At 43.9% G+C, this 14,553-nt stretch overlaps 1 protein-coding gene across 3 annotated transcripts in view; it reads left to right on the top strand.

The window, feature by feature from the left end:
• Nucleotides 1-8,732, top strand: part of LOC144155265 (coiled-coil domain-containing protein 102A) — a 38,274-nt gene extending 29,542 nt beyond the window's left edge. For 2 of the 3 annotated variants that reach the window (XM_077686594.1, XM_077686596.1), the window contains 4 exons: nt 91-261; nt 2,187-2,290; nt 4,702-4,741; nt 7,952-8,732. In XM_077686594.1, coding sequence (XP_077542720.1) covers nt 91-261; nt 2,187-2,290; nt 4,702-4,741; nt 7,952-8,029 — 393 coding nt within the window. In that variant the 3' untranslated portion in view covers nt 8,030-8,732. The remainder of the gene's footprint in view (nt 1-90; nt 262-2,186; nt 2,291-4,701; nt 4,742-7,951) is intronic. The other variant, XM_077686595.1, reaches the window with a different exon arrangement.
• Nucleotides 8,733-14,553: the final 5,821 nt, after the last annotated feature.

Genomic DNA, 14,553 nt, shown 5'->3' with positions numbered 1-14,553 from the left:
AGATCAATTTGTGGTACTCTTATATGTTGTTTTCTGCAAAATTTGTGTTCTAATGGACATGTATAATGCAATAATGTGCACTTCCTTTAGGAACTGCTTGATCTCAAGCATGCACACAGCAAACTCAAGAAAGTTCTCCAAGAGAAAAGTACGGAGTTGTCTCATGCTTTAAGACGATCAGAGCAGTACGAGGCTGAAGTGAAAAAACTTCGAGGTCGCATTGATGAGCTCAAGAAGGAACTTGCTACAGCTGAAGACGAGGTAAGTTAATTGCATATATGCGACATGCCATTCTCAGAGAGCAAACTATAGAACAAGCTACGTGCACCATGCTACGTGACAATGCCAGCTCGCAGACCAAAGTGAGCACAAATAAGGGAAATGCAGACACGTCAAAGTGCACCGCCAAATTACCAACCCATGTGGCCATGTTTTCAGACTGCAAAGGCTTCCGGTTTTGGCAGAGAGCCAGGTTTGTTCACAGTACCGAGGACAGTCAGTGGTACTGGCAGTGCAAGAGAGAGAGATTTTGTGTGCCATTTTTAGAGGTGTGTGAATTTTCGAAACTTTGCATACTTCACAAAATAGTGTTCGTTATTCGATTTGATATGCAGTGCAGTTTTGCCATTTGAAATGTTTGGAGTTGCTGGAGTATTTTAAGTTTTCGAATATTCGAAGTTTTTGAATCATAGAGCAATAAAAGTTGGCTCTGCCGTCAACATGCAAACTTTCAAGCCTCACCGCACGGCATGCCCCTTCAGGTTAGGTTTTTTTCCCACAGTGTAAAAGCTATGCAAAAAAGCCTAACATGTGTAAGCCTTGCTCACAACAACTGTATGTTAACTATAGTGTATGTTGCATTACTACTGTAAAATTTATAAGATAATAACATGAGTGAGCAATCAAGTTATTATGTACTTGCAGTAAGGTCAATCCAGTCACTGGCATGCCTCCTTTTAACCACTTTAGAAACTAGAGTCAAATATACTTCTGTATTCGCAGCATGTTGACGAACCTCTATTCTTTCACTTTTGCCATCTTGTCTTAAACCTTTTATTTTTAATTCTTGTACCATTTTCTTACCAATGAAGACATACGTGAACACTCAGTAGTGTTAAGCCCTGACTGCTTAAGTTATCCTTTTTTTGCTTATAGCTATGGTTTAGAATGATTTTTATATTCAAAGATATTCAATTTGATTTGCAGTCAGTTTCTGCTACATATTTGTATTTAAAAATGTTCTTTTCTTAGCTATGGTTCAGAAGCTCTATACACTAAAGCTAAGATGTTCTTATTAGGAAATATTCGATTCAGTTTGCACTTAGTTTGTACAATTTGTATTCGATTTGCAGTCTTAAATTTGATATTCGCACGCCTCTAGCTTTTGTTATATCTGTTTTGTCAAAGCCAACCAGTATGTTATTTTAGCCATGGTTATGTTTATTTTGAGAAACTTTGATGTGCAGCTGCAGCCAGTAGGACAGCTAGAGCTCGAGTGACGTCCGTTGAAACCTGAATAATGTGGCAGATTCAGAACAAGCGATGCAAAGTATGCTTAGTTCCCCTGCATATTTCAGAGCAATTCTTTTTTTTTTTTTTTTCACACTGCACGTATGTGTGTAATATTTGGCTGAGATATTCCTGGCAGCGTAATAGCACAGGGTATTTGTAGTGCTCAGGCTGTCTTGCTGGGGATTCGATATGATGTGCGTGAATGATGGTGGGCACTTTGCCTCGAAAGAAAGAAGATAACTTATGACTGAGCCGTAATGTTGAGCTGGTAACAACCTGAGGTTGAGTTTTTCTGATCATAAATTACTGGCCGAGAATGTGAATGGCTGACTTTGTGCATCTCGAGAGTAAGGCTTGGGACATACAGCTCTGCTCAGTATTACTGCCGGCATTTTATTTTCCACATTTCCCGGCACCAGTTAGGTATCAACAATTCTGGTAGCAATGCTGCTGCTGCTTTCTGCGAGCCATTTGCAAGTATGGAGTATTTTTGTTCTGGATAAAAACTTGAGTAATGTCAAATATGCGATATCGGATAGACATTCATTTGATTAAATACTACTCAAAAGAACTGAATATTCGCTCGTCCCTACTTCATTCTCCTCATGGTGTGCGAGATACATATCTAGAAGCAGTGCTGGTTTCCTGCACAACGTGTGCCTTCTTCTTTGCAGGCCGACAGTGCCACGAACAGCATTCGCAAGCTTCAGCGCTCCAACGACGACCTTCAGGGGCAGGTAGAAACGCTGCAGGTGCAGCTGGAACACCTGCAGACCAGGTGGGTGGCCACCAGAGTGGAGCGAGCGATCACGGGCACTGCCCTGGTTGGATCTCCTTCTTGCGCCGCAGCCAAATGGCCAGGTTTTGGTGCACGTATGTGTTACACCTGGTGTTGCAGTAGTAATTCACTGCCACTTTGTGTAGTAATGTAATTTTTTGGGTTATTTAGGATACATTTTCATTGGGGATGAATACCAACGTCCTCTGGTCTCGAATTATACCATCAGCTTTCCTTTTTTTTTTTTTTTTGTGGGCTACTAAGAAAATGTGATATGAGATTGTAACAACAAAATTACCATTATTGTTATTATTATTACTGTTATTTATTATGATTATTATTAATTTTGTTTTAGTTGAGGGGAAAAAGTGTGTTCACATGTTAACGGAATACTTGGCTGAGAAGACTGTACCCTGTTCTATTCCAACTCACATTTTTTTGTGCACGGGGAAGAGCAACGACCTTGCCTTGCTCGTCCTTGCGCTCACACGAACTGCTGTTCTGTTGCACGGCGGCTGCTCCCCTCCTCCTAACCCTAAGCAGGAATACACCATCTAACACTAAGGCGTACTGTATTTGCGTACTGTACTGTTGAGGCGCACTATATTTGCTTGTGTAATAGAAGCACGTCTACCTCGAAATTTTTAATGCATATTTGGGGGTGCGCTTGTTACACAAAGTAAACTGTTACCCATTCTTGCCATTTTTGTCATCACTTCGTGATCAGTCTGCAGCAGCGTAGTCATGAACCCCATTTACACGTTGCTACTGCCGATATAATGTGCCATCATGCAGGTCTTGCGTCGTTATTGCTCATGGTCTGCAAGACCACTGCACAGGCTGTTTCATGGCTACAGGAGCTGTCATCACACATGCCCTGTTGCTTCGGAGTACTTTTCGAAAGCCACCACAGGGCTCCTGGAACCCGTGATTCTAACCTCTAGACATGACTAACATCCCAAACACCACAAGACGTTGGTTATACTAGTAGCCATAAAATTGCGGAGACCAGTGTAGAAACGTCACAAAGGAACCTGACTTATGGCAGAAATCTGCGCTCTGTTAAGCGCTAACCACATGGAGCGATTTTGCAAGCGATTTGGGGAGCGATGTGACTAGCGACAAATTCCTTTTTGCCGTGGACCAAATCTCTCCTCAGATTGCTCGGTTGTGGGTCGTCAGGAAAAAAATCGCTCACCTCCCAGATGGCTTCAGTGACTAGCCAATAGGAGAGCTTGAAGAAGCGCAACTTTCGGCTTGGGGAGAGAATGAGGTGAACGAGGTGAATCATAGAAAAGTACTACCTTCTGTTTACTGAAATACGTTTATTTTCTGTTTTTGTCACAAAACAAAAAAACCTTGCGGCCGTGTGTACTTCGAAAATCGAACTTCGAATATTGGTATCTCATTTTGAAGCCACTCATGCGATCGCTTTCATGTGGCTGCCTCAGCGAGCGATTTGAAAGAGCAATTGCAGATCCCCGTCGCATCGCTTGTCGAGTCGGTCACAAAAATTACTCCCTGTGGTTACCACGTTAGGCTAAGTGGTGAAAGGTGGCTGGGATTCGAAATTATTTTTTAGTGTAGAAAGTAATGTCAAACTTTACAGTATAATTGCAAATTTTCAGCTGTTAGCAAAAAAAGTGATATTCAACTCGGATTATCTGGAGTATGCAAACTCTGTGAGAGGTTGGTAGGCTAATTGCAGACGTGTAGAGAACTGAATCAAGTGGTACATTTTCAAAGAGAGTAAAAGCAGGGGGGAAAATAGAAGCACACTCCACACAGGGAGAGTACAGCATTGGTGTTGTGCATTTTTGTGCTCCAGTCTGGGTACCTATCTCTTTGGTCGGTTTTTGTTGACAGCGTCGGTTGATGTTCAGCATTCATCCCTACCTTGCACACTGTGTGTGTGTGGATTTTTATGCTGTTTTTCACTGTCTGCATTGGTAACTGAGGCACTTCCAAGGGTTGCCCTTCGAGCAGGGCTGCTTTTCACTGCCACATTTCAAGGTTGCATATGAGCATGCACTGCCTAGTTAAAAGGCTGCATAAGTTTGAAGGGGTGTGCATTCGAAATAAGGAAATGCTATCACAAGTAGTGCTCTATGCTTGGAACCAGCACTGCGACTGCAGTGTACCCTTGCATAACTCGAAAACTGCTCTGAATATCCTTGTCAGAGTGAACCTTTATTTTTTAAATCGTGTATGTAATATCAGTGTTTTTTTCCTTAATGGATGTCAAGAGTTTCTTTAGTTTTTTCACATTTATTGTTTTGAGATTTGACGAAACTACTTCATGCTGTACGAGCAGTGAGGTCAATGTTTTCTTAGCATTGTTCATTGTGGGCTGTGCTCTGGTTCTGCTGGCTGTACGTTTTTTTCTTTCTTTCCTCTTTCACTTTGAATAGCCAAGACAATTGCTTCTTTGCTCACCTGGACACTGACAAGGTACGGGAACTCTGACCAGGGCTTCTCCTTTTCCTGCTCATTTTTCTTCATTGTTCATTCATTTTCCTGCTCATTTTTCTTCATTGTTCAGTTTCACTAACCGCATGTTCCTTTGGCAGCTATGCATAGCTTGTCCTACTAGACAATTATTGTCTTATTACTGGGAAAGCTTGGTTTATTTCCTATAACACATGAACTAACACATGAACTTGGAAGCACGCAGTATGTGCAGGCATGAAATTGTCACTTTCAAAAAAGTGGACAATGCTCAAATGTCTTGACTCTGGTGCCCTCTTTGTGATCTGCTTTTTCTCTTCGGAGGTTTCCAGCAAGTAGGAAAGGAAAGGCTGGAGTGTGCTGGAGTTTACAAGTCTGTAAAACGTTGCAAAAAATTCAGAAAACTGGGAGTTTTTATTTCATTTGCTTGACATTCTCTTTGTTGAGTTATGTGTAGTAGCGCTCAATAAACAAGAAAGATGACTTTGACAATGACGAAGCCAGGGTGGCCAGTAAGACAAAGCTCAGACTGCTGCAAGTGGGGCATGTGTGTCACGTGACCCTCAATCTGTTTCACATCACGCATATTTAAAACCTTGCTATGTGCTGGTTCTCAGGCCGCCCTATGATTGCTTCCTCTTTTTTTTTTCGATCATTTCTACATGTTAAGGCACTGTATTTTTCAGAGAAGGCCATCTAATGGTGAGGGCTTGACTAGGGGAGCTGCGTGGAAGTGAAATTAGGTCGTGAAATTCAAGGGAGTGGCCATCACTGGGGTGTTCATTGCGCACTGGTTGGACGCACTCATAAGCTGTTTGTGGCATTTCTTGGGCGAAGAAAAACTTTTTTGAGCGAAGACTGAAGGACAGCTATGAAAGGCTAGAACAAGCCATTGTTAATCACTAGAGACCGGATTTTAGGCAAATGCCTATTTTGTTCCTTGCACTCCTATTGCCCCAGTTTGATATATGAGCATGCAGTAGAGGTTAAGAAGGGCTTTTATGGTGTTTTTATATTGCCTAATAATACCTATTTTAGCATTTGTGCCTAAATACCTATAAATGCCCAGGAATGCCTATTTTCAGAATCGGTGTCTATATGAACACTATTTATAGCCTCAACTTTCATTTTCGAGTGCAGTTTGAAATTATTATCCATGTTACCAGGTAGCTAGCATTGACTGTTAAACCAACTCTCGGAAAACGAACAACCGCTAGCAGTAGTGGAATGGGACACATATATTCTCAGTGACAAGAGGCACAATTTTTAATCCGAAAATATGACGATTGTGGCAGTTTGCTATTGTTTCCACAATTTTCGCAGTGATTCTAGAATGCGCTTTTCCATCAAAAATTTGTTCGGCTGCTGAATACCTTTTGAAAAATGCTCTTCAAATGTGCGGGAGTGTATTTTGGCAGTGTTAAGATGTCTTGCCTGAACAACTCGGATAATGTCATTGCTAGAGTTGTACCTAACAGTCCTCATGCAAGAACATGTTAATTTCTTGATAAATCGTCATCTCTGTTGCATTTACTATCTGTGAATGGTTTTCTTGTGTTCTAATTAAATTTCATCAGGCATATATAAAGTAGCACTTTTTTAATCAGTATTCCCAGCTTTCAAGTATTCTTTTGCATGCCTGTTTCACTGTATGCTACGCTTGAGCTAATAATGATAGTGGCCATTGAACCTGAATGTGAGCAGTGTGCTTATTGAATTCAGCCAATAGATCACCATTAGTCCAGCAGTTTTATGGGACAATTGAACAGCTGTGTTCAACTGTTAGCGCATTTGCGCCATCGTAAGCAATAACATTTTTGGTTTTCCTGTCAATACAGGTGATGCACGTCTTCGTTTGAAATTATTAAACATTTATGGTGCCTATATTTACGATGTTGGTGGCCTAAAACGTTGTTTTTCCTGCCCATTTTTGGTGCCTAAAAGGTGCTTTCTTAATGCCTAAAAATCCGGCCTCTATTAATCACAGGAGGAAACTTTTTGTAGTGATTCTGCAGTTTCACACGTGGCTGTCAAACAATGAGAAAGTTTGGCCATCAGTGTCAGGTTTCTCCACTCTTCATTCAAGCGTTTTTGAACGACAAGGGTTTAAAAAAGTACACTTGTGTTGGGGACATGGCTGGATGTAAATGCAAAAATGTGCCGAAACATCAATGCCATTAAGCGTGTTAAGGAGGTGAACCATGTGTAGACATGTGGCCAACCAAATTTTACCATACCTTTTTTGGGATGTAAAAACGGATGTGTGGGATTTTCTCTATATACTTCCCTCCCCTCAAATGGCACACACAGCAGCTACAAACGAAAGGCCTGGGCTACATAAAGCAGAATGCTTTGTATACATTCGGCATTGATGAGCTTGTGGCCTTTGTTTAGGTTTTTGAACACCTGTCACGCAATTTGGCACATCATGTATAATTGAGTGGTTCTCCATTAAGAATCTACAGACCCTAATCTGTCTGCAACACTGTTGCACAGCTCTGCGAAGCCCTCATTGAATAGTGAAGCCCACAAAAGTCACAATCTTTTCTTTCTTGCAAACAGCACTGGCAATTCACAGAGTTGGTTTCATCACAAAGTGTGTACATCCATCTGACTTTTTCTTACCGAAAGTGTAAAAGCACATTCATAAACCTAGCGAAGGTGAGGAGAGACCTTAAGCAAGAGCGAATTTTTTTGTCAATACGTCACATGAATATATCCTTCCATCCCCGTCCTCTGGGGGGCTCAAATCACTTTTGCAGGGGTAGAAGGGGTTCCATCAGATTCGTGGCTAAATTACTAAGTTGTATGATCTAAGAAATATGAATGATTTGCAAGAAAGAAAATATATAGAAGAGAAAGTCATAGAAGTACCACTTTGGCAGATAGGTTTTTTGACTGCAGCATGGAAAGTGCCTGCTTCCAATGTAAGCGGCTGATGCGTACTCACAATGCAACTCCGTGACTTTTCCTTGCAACATTTGGAAAAATGCCATTCAGATGCCATTCAGCGCTTGCAGCGAGCTTTGTATTGCCTTTCATGCTTCTCGTTACAAACGGCCTGTTGATGAGCTGCTCGCTTATCAAAATGGGGCTCCAAAACAGTGGTATTTCTTTCTGTAACTTGTTTTCTCCACATCAGCTGGTTGTAAAGTTTCGTTGTTCAGATTTCACAGTTGTGGCTGGTCCTACACTGTGGCGTGCTTTTTCTAGGTTGAAGAACAGTGTGCCACACAAACTGCACAGCCTGCATCATCTGAGCAGCCGAGGCGCACAGGACCTGCTCAGTGAAGACGAAGGGGGCCAGGACTGAGCGCCGTTCCAGAGGCCGGAAGGGGCGTGTGTTATATATGTATATTACGCAAAGTCAAATACCGTGTAGGCATAGCAGAAAGCCTCTCGTACCTTAGCTGAAGGTGACCATGTTAGCCACTTCGACATACATATCCTGGCTCCTGCATGTCTGGTTAAAGGGGATAATTGTGGCGACGTGTCTTGCAAGTTGTGCATATGTCAATTGATGGCTGACTGCCTCCAGCCTGTTTCTTTATTCTTAGAAACTATTGCAGAACTTGCCGAATGCTGCTGTGTGTTTGTCAGTGAGGAGTTATGTCAACTGGCAGTGGCCACAAAATAACAATAAACTTAAACACTTGCAGCTTGGCCCATGGATCAAATTTCAAGTTTCCTAGGGACAGTGAAGCGGAAATAAATTTTCTCTCCTTTCTGTCCCCCCCCCCCCCCCCCCCCCCCCCAGTTACTTTGGTGTACTATATCATAGTTTTGCTGCTCTCGTGTTAAGCATGTAAATAAAAAGGAACCATAATTTTGCCCATCTTAGCATTCCCAGGCTAAGGATTCTTTCTACTGTGACTTATGGAAAGATGTAGCCATGGCCATATTTATTGTCACATATAGTATTTATGGTCTTCAGTGGTGGTGTGTGTGTGTGAGGGGTGTTGTTTGTTGATTAAAGGATTCACTTTCGCTATGATTGCTGTTCAGAAATCATGATACCTTCCTGGTGAGCTTGGTGGAGCTGAACCTGGTGCATTGTGTTGACGCAATGCTACTTCAACAAGGGCATGCTTGAACAGTGTGGATAAATCTGTTACCACATAAAGTTAAGCTGGCATAAATGTCTTAATGTCTGTGCAGTTACAACTGATGTGTAATCAGTACTCATGAGTAGTGGGTACAGAATGCTACTTTTTCTTATTTCTAGGGGACATTTATTTATCTAAAGTAAAGGTGTTTAATGGCAAAAAATGAATAATTTACACTGGTTGATATGTTTCCAGGTTGGAACAAATTTTTGTGAAAATTTTTTGTGGGAGCTCAAAAATGTAGACATGCTCACCGGTGTGCTTGTACCTGAAGCAAACAAGAAAACATCGTGAATGCAGCTCACAAGCAATGGGCATGTGCGTGAGTAATTTTCCATGAAAAGTGTTGGTATTTGCAAATCAGGGCCTCCCTATCTAGTCAGCTCAGAACCCCGTGTTAAAAGTGAAGCTGCGTATAAGTCATTTGGCTTAGTTAAAAGTTGTATTAAACAAGTACAACGAGACAGTAGTGTTTGTTGGGCTGTACATGTCGCTAAGCTCCTACAGTTTCCCTCGTAAATGCAGTTGCAAGAGTTTTTAAACGCTAAACATTCAGAACACATTGGGTAGGTATTAGAGTCAGCCTGCTTTTGTTCTTATAACTTGTATAACTTTGTTCTTATAGCTGCTTTATGGGGCGTAAAAAAAAAAAACGGGTGCCTTGTAAGCAGGTCACAGTAACAGGCAAAGCAGTATTCACCCAATGGAGGAATCTCCCACAAAGCTCTTTGAGCAGCGCATCACGTTCCTGCAGTGTCATGCATCCTTGTGAGGGCCTGTGACCTCGTCCTCTGCAACGTAGGTGGGAGCAGTTGCTTGGGCAGTACAAAGCCTATGGGCTCCGCAGTGTGGGACATCGGCTGGGGCTCTCTTTGGTGGGTTCCCGTGTGTATGTGCCACTTGACTTCTGAAAAATATTTTGGCTGTAGGTGGGCACGACCCTGAGTGATGGTATTACCTGCCGGGCGTGGCCCCAGTGACGGTATTTTGATATGGCACCCTGCCAATCTTAGGTTTTGAAGACATGAAAATTGAAAGTTTGAATTTTCCAGTTGTGTTTAACGCACCTTCACTTGTGATGCAACTGCGAATGATGAGCAGTTGGCATCGGTAAATCCTGTTGGGCGACAGTGCAGAAGCATCCAAATCAGAACGTGTTCCCCTGGTGAACTTCAGGTGTGAGTGCCCTCTTAGTCGGTATTGGCCCATAAGAGGCTGAACAGACAAGGGCTTGGGGGGAATAGGGGTGGAGAGCCAACAACCAGGCCGTTCTGGTAGTACCTTGCTTTTTCAATAACAGTTTCTCTCGGACCACTTCGAGGTTGGTCAGCTTGGGCCGGGTAATGGAGCATGTTTTCTTCACCGCTCAGTCTAGATATGAAAACAAATTAAATACCCTTACATGCCAAAGATAAAGATGCTATGTGGCAGTGTAATTTAGCCCGGTGCATCCAGTAAAGGTGGCAAGGGCAGGACACCCAGCTGTCGCACTAAGTCCTATAAGGTGGCGTCGCTTGCATATTGTGCTTGAAGCTCCGTCCTCCGTGCTTGCCTGCAGATTATCTGGGAAAAAAAAAAAAAAAAAAAAACCAGTAACCTGTGTTGTCTACTGGAGAGAGAGAAAACTTTGAAGTCTATTCTCACTGCTCAAGGCATTCCGCTGTCCCAAAAGGCTTTTTAAAAGTGCCATACCTATTCTCTTGTCTACTGGAGTACATCAGAGCACAAAGTGCTTTACAGGGTATACGCCTCGAGCGCGGCCTGTAGGGGCGCCACTGAAATCCCCCTAGCGGCCCGTTTCGAAAGCAGGCGCGGGAGTCCCCGGCCCGCTCCCGCCTGTCGTCGTTGCTTTTGGGGCTCGTTCAAGACAGCGATTTACCGTTTCTCCGCGTTCGAAATACCGAATAACGTGGAGCAGACACTCTGTTTGCAAGCGTGGTATGTTCACGAGAGTATAAACGTTTATGACGCGATCTTAGTGAGATCTATATGAGCGCCGGGCGTGCGTCCCAGGCCGGCGTCCTGAAGCCAGCATTTGCATGCAGCTGATTGTAATTCCGCTGCCCTGTAATTTAGTGACAGTGTCGCCGTAAGCAGTGTTTCCTCCGATGGTCATGTTGCGGCCATACACACTATGATGTAAATCGACTTTGTGCACTTAAAAAATCCAGCGGAGCACTCATACTTGACAGCACGCAAGTTACGCCTGCCAATATCGCATATCAGATATTGATCAGTACCATGACAAGCCAATGCGGCATAAATTTCACAAACATCGTACCAAAGAAGTACGATGGATAATGCAAAATTACACTCCGGAGTCAGCACGCGATGACAAATTTAATGCTGGGTCGTCTTGTCCCGAGATGAGCGCTCGCAAAGATTCACGTGTTACATTTATCCTCCACGAGAAGCGCGAAGATGGGCTTATAGAGTAATCCGCGTCCGTGACCAAACTCTTCTTCGAAACATCGTCATATGAGTCATGACACAGGGAGACTGCAGAATCTAGCATACACCGAAATGAGAGACCCTTATCAGATACGACACTCATCCAACGAGCCCGTGTGTACGAGATTTCGGCGCACGTTAAGGATCTCCAGGTGGTCAAAATTAATCCGGAGCCCTCCACTACGGCGTGCCTCATCGTCTCCGTTGCGTCGGCGCGTTAAACCCTGCAATCAATCAATCAACTCTTCCAACGACACCTCGTATCGCTTGTGAACTGCCTAGCCTGTATTCTTCAAAAAATGAGTCCGCCGAGTGATCAGCCGTTTTTCAAGGCGAAAAACAAAAGAAAAGTGAACACGCAGCTTGTGTGTGTGATTACTAAAACGTTCATTCGTTGATTTCGCTCCGCATTAGTAAACAACAATAGTTGAGCGTCCTCCTCCTCAACCCCCCCCCCCCCCCATATCTTGCGAAATACCAGTGCCTTTCGCATCTAGTTGGTCTGGTGAATAGTATACCTTGCTCAAACAAACGTCTTTAGCATTTCAGAAGCTGCACTCGGTTTTTTTTTCATTCCCGTACGACTATTCTATTTATTCCTTACTTGCAGACCATTCATTTTCCCGTGGTTTCATTAACATATACCTTGGTTCTTATTATAAGGCAAGAGTGGGCACATATCTGACAATGCACAGCCTTTGAGTGTACTTAACATTTTCGCGTGGCTTATATTCCCATAAAAGGCACAAGTTTTTGTCAGCTATTGGGTTATCACGTCCCCGAAACATATTTTTCTACGACGTACATATTCGAAGCAAAGCCGCATTTGTTGTCTGCGCTGCAAAACGAACCAACCCCTTACAGTGAGAATATCAGGTCTAAACGAGGCGACAATAAATAGAATTCACTTGTGCTGACGGGTTCGAAGGTGACAGCGGTGATATGCTGCTGCCATCGCCGACGCCCGCAAGAGCGGCCAAGAAGCGCGCAGAAACGCCTCCCCGGGTAGCTCTTGTTGGCGCTGTAGCGCTCTTCCAAGACGCAGCTGTTTTTTTTAAGTGCCCTAAACGTTCAGTTAGCTTACAGACGTCACAAAAACAAGTTGTTTAGAGCGCAGAAAGGCAAAGGGAATCGAAAGGAACCAAAACACTGCATGACCACCTATCAGCCACGCAGCGCTAATCCCGCAAACGCCGCGGAGAAGCGGCGGCAGGCGGCGCAGCGATCGCGAATCTCGAGGCGTATAGCGTAAAATAGTTAGTGCGGTACATTGACGGAACAGTGAAGAGGTGTAAAAGAACCCTTTTGGCTGTCTCTAATAAATTTGTGGCATCCCTGCGGCGTTTACTTGAAATCACAGTGGGGGTGGCGTAGCAGAAACTTGGGTGCTTCTTGTCTGGCCACAGTACCACTGTCCCTTGAGAAGCATGCTAAAGTTGTGCCACGCCAGCTCATGTGGTGCATAATCACCAAAGCAGGTGCACGGCAGCCACCATTATTCGTGTGTGTCAGTTGTATCTTGTGACAAACTCCTATGCCTCTAATTGTGTACGGATTAGAAGCTACTTGCCACCCATTACATTGGATGGTCAAATTAGTTGCATGCGCCGAATATCAAGCCCAGCAGTCCCATTGCAGGCTATTGGCCGTGCCCATATCTTGCCTGTTAGTGTTTTTTTAGGGGAAAATTGCGTTCTCAGGCTTGCATGGCTGATCTGTCTGCATTGCAGCTCACCTGGGTAAGGCCTACCTGGATACAAAGGAAAAAAATTCACATCTCTATAAGTGCACTGTGGGCATAGTCATGTATGGTGGGCGTTGATGTAGCTGTAGAGGTATATAGAAGAATGTATTAACCACAGTTTTAAAGTGAAGTTGAAAAAAGCACCTCGAACAAAGGAAACATGAAAGGAGAGGAAAATGAAGACGAGCCAGAAATAGTAGCTGCCTGGGCGAAGAAGAATACAGTCTCAGCGGTATGTGTGGTATTTTAAAGAAGCTTTCATAAGGAAAAGCACAAATTCATTTTAATCTCGCACTATTCTCCAGCGCAGTTGTCCCCGATGGGGCAGTATACAGCATTTACAAGGAGTGCTATGCTTATTCTATCTGCGAAACATTTTGTGTACTTCTCAGGGGTGTATATTTCATTTTAACTCCACGTCCTAAAGCACTTGAAGTCATAAAACTTTGCTAATGGCACCTTGCTACAAATTTTCATTTTGTTTTCTGTGGCCAGTGCATAGCACCACTGTTCCACTCGGTGAAAATCACGTGTGGCCTTTTTAACAAATAAGCCACCCGCCGCTGTGGCTAAGGCGTTGCGCTGCTGAGCACGAGGTCGCGGGTTCGATTCCGGCCGCGGCAGCCGCTTTTCTGATAGAGGCGGAAAGCAAAAACGCCCGTGTGTACGAGATTTCGGCGCACGTTAAAGGAGCCATGAAGAGAAAATGCAAGTTGGTTTTATTCGAAAGATTTCATGTTTTATAGTGCCCCCAGCCCTTGTCCGGATACAAACGGTGCTTTATTCACTGAGAAATTAAACAATTTAGGTTAAAATTTTGATTTTCCCGCTCAATCGTGCGTTTTCGTGGCCCCAAGTGACATCACGGGAACCGACCGCTCTGCAGCCGAGAGTACCTTCATTCACGCATCCGCCGTACAGGGTAGAGACACGTAACGCTGGCGCCGCCATGTTCGGTTGCTCGCTCGCCGCCGAAGCAAGTCATTGTGTCAAAACCGCGCTAAAATTATCGCCGCAACGCGGTTTACTGAAGAAGTTTGAATCATATTGTCTGTTTCGCGTTGCTAGGTCTCGTGGGAAACGAAAAGAATAACGCGTTGAGCCCGTTGGCCCAATTGCGGCGGCACGGGACCGTTCAAAGGTTGTCTCCACCCTACACAGCGGTGTTGGTTTGTTCCCGCGTTTCTTTACGTTCTGTAACCTAGATGGCGCCACCATACCGTGGCAAGCGTTTGGTTTGTTTTTGCCCGCATTTAAACTTGGCTTGTTTTTGTTCTGGGAGAAAATATTCGTTCCCTGAAACAGTGCTCGCTCGACAAATGGGGTCACGTAAGACACCGTTGCTTGCGTCAATCGGCCAGTGTCGTCTGAGACAACCCCAAGCCCCGTAGTGCTGTGCAGCTAAACCAAAGCATGCTGTGCGCAGTACGAACAGCAGAACGCATCAGTACTTCTGTGTTTACATGTGCTTTCGTAACTTCCACTGTTTGTCCCATCATTCTTATTGCTTTGTA

Source organism: Haemaphysalis longicornis, unplaced genomic scaffold (genome assembly GCF_048455015.1).
Source record: "Haemaphysalis longicornis isolate Haplotype H1 unplaced genomic scaffold, Haemaphysalis longicornis Haplotype H1 scaffold_1, whole genome shotgun sequence".
Taxonomy (NCBI): Eukaryota; Metazoa; Arthropoda; class Arachnida; order Ixodida; family Ixodidae; genus Haemaphysalis; species Haemaphysalis longicornis.
The sequence above is the reverse complement of the archived record's forward strand: the minus strand, read 5'-3'. Positions and strand labels throughout refer to the sequence as shown.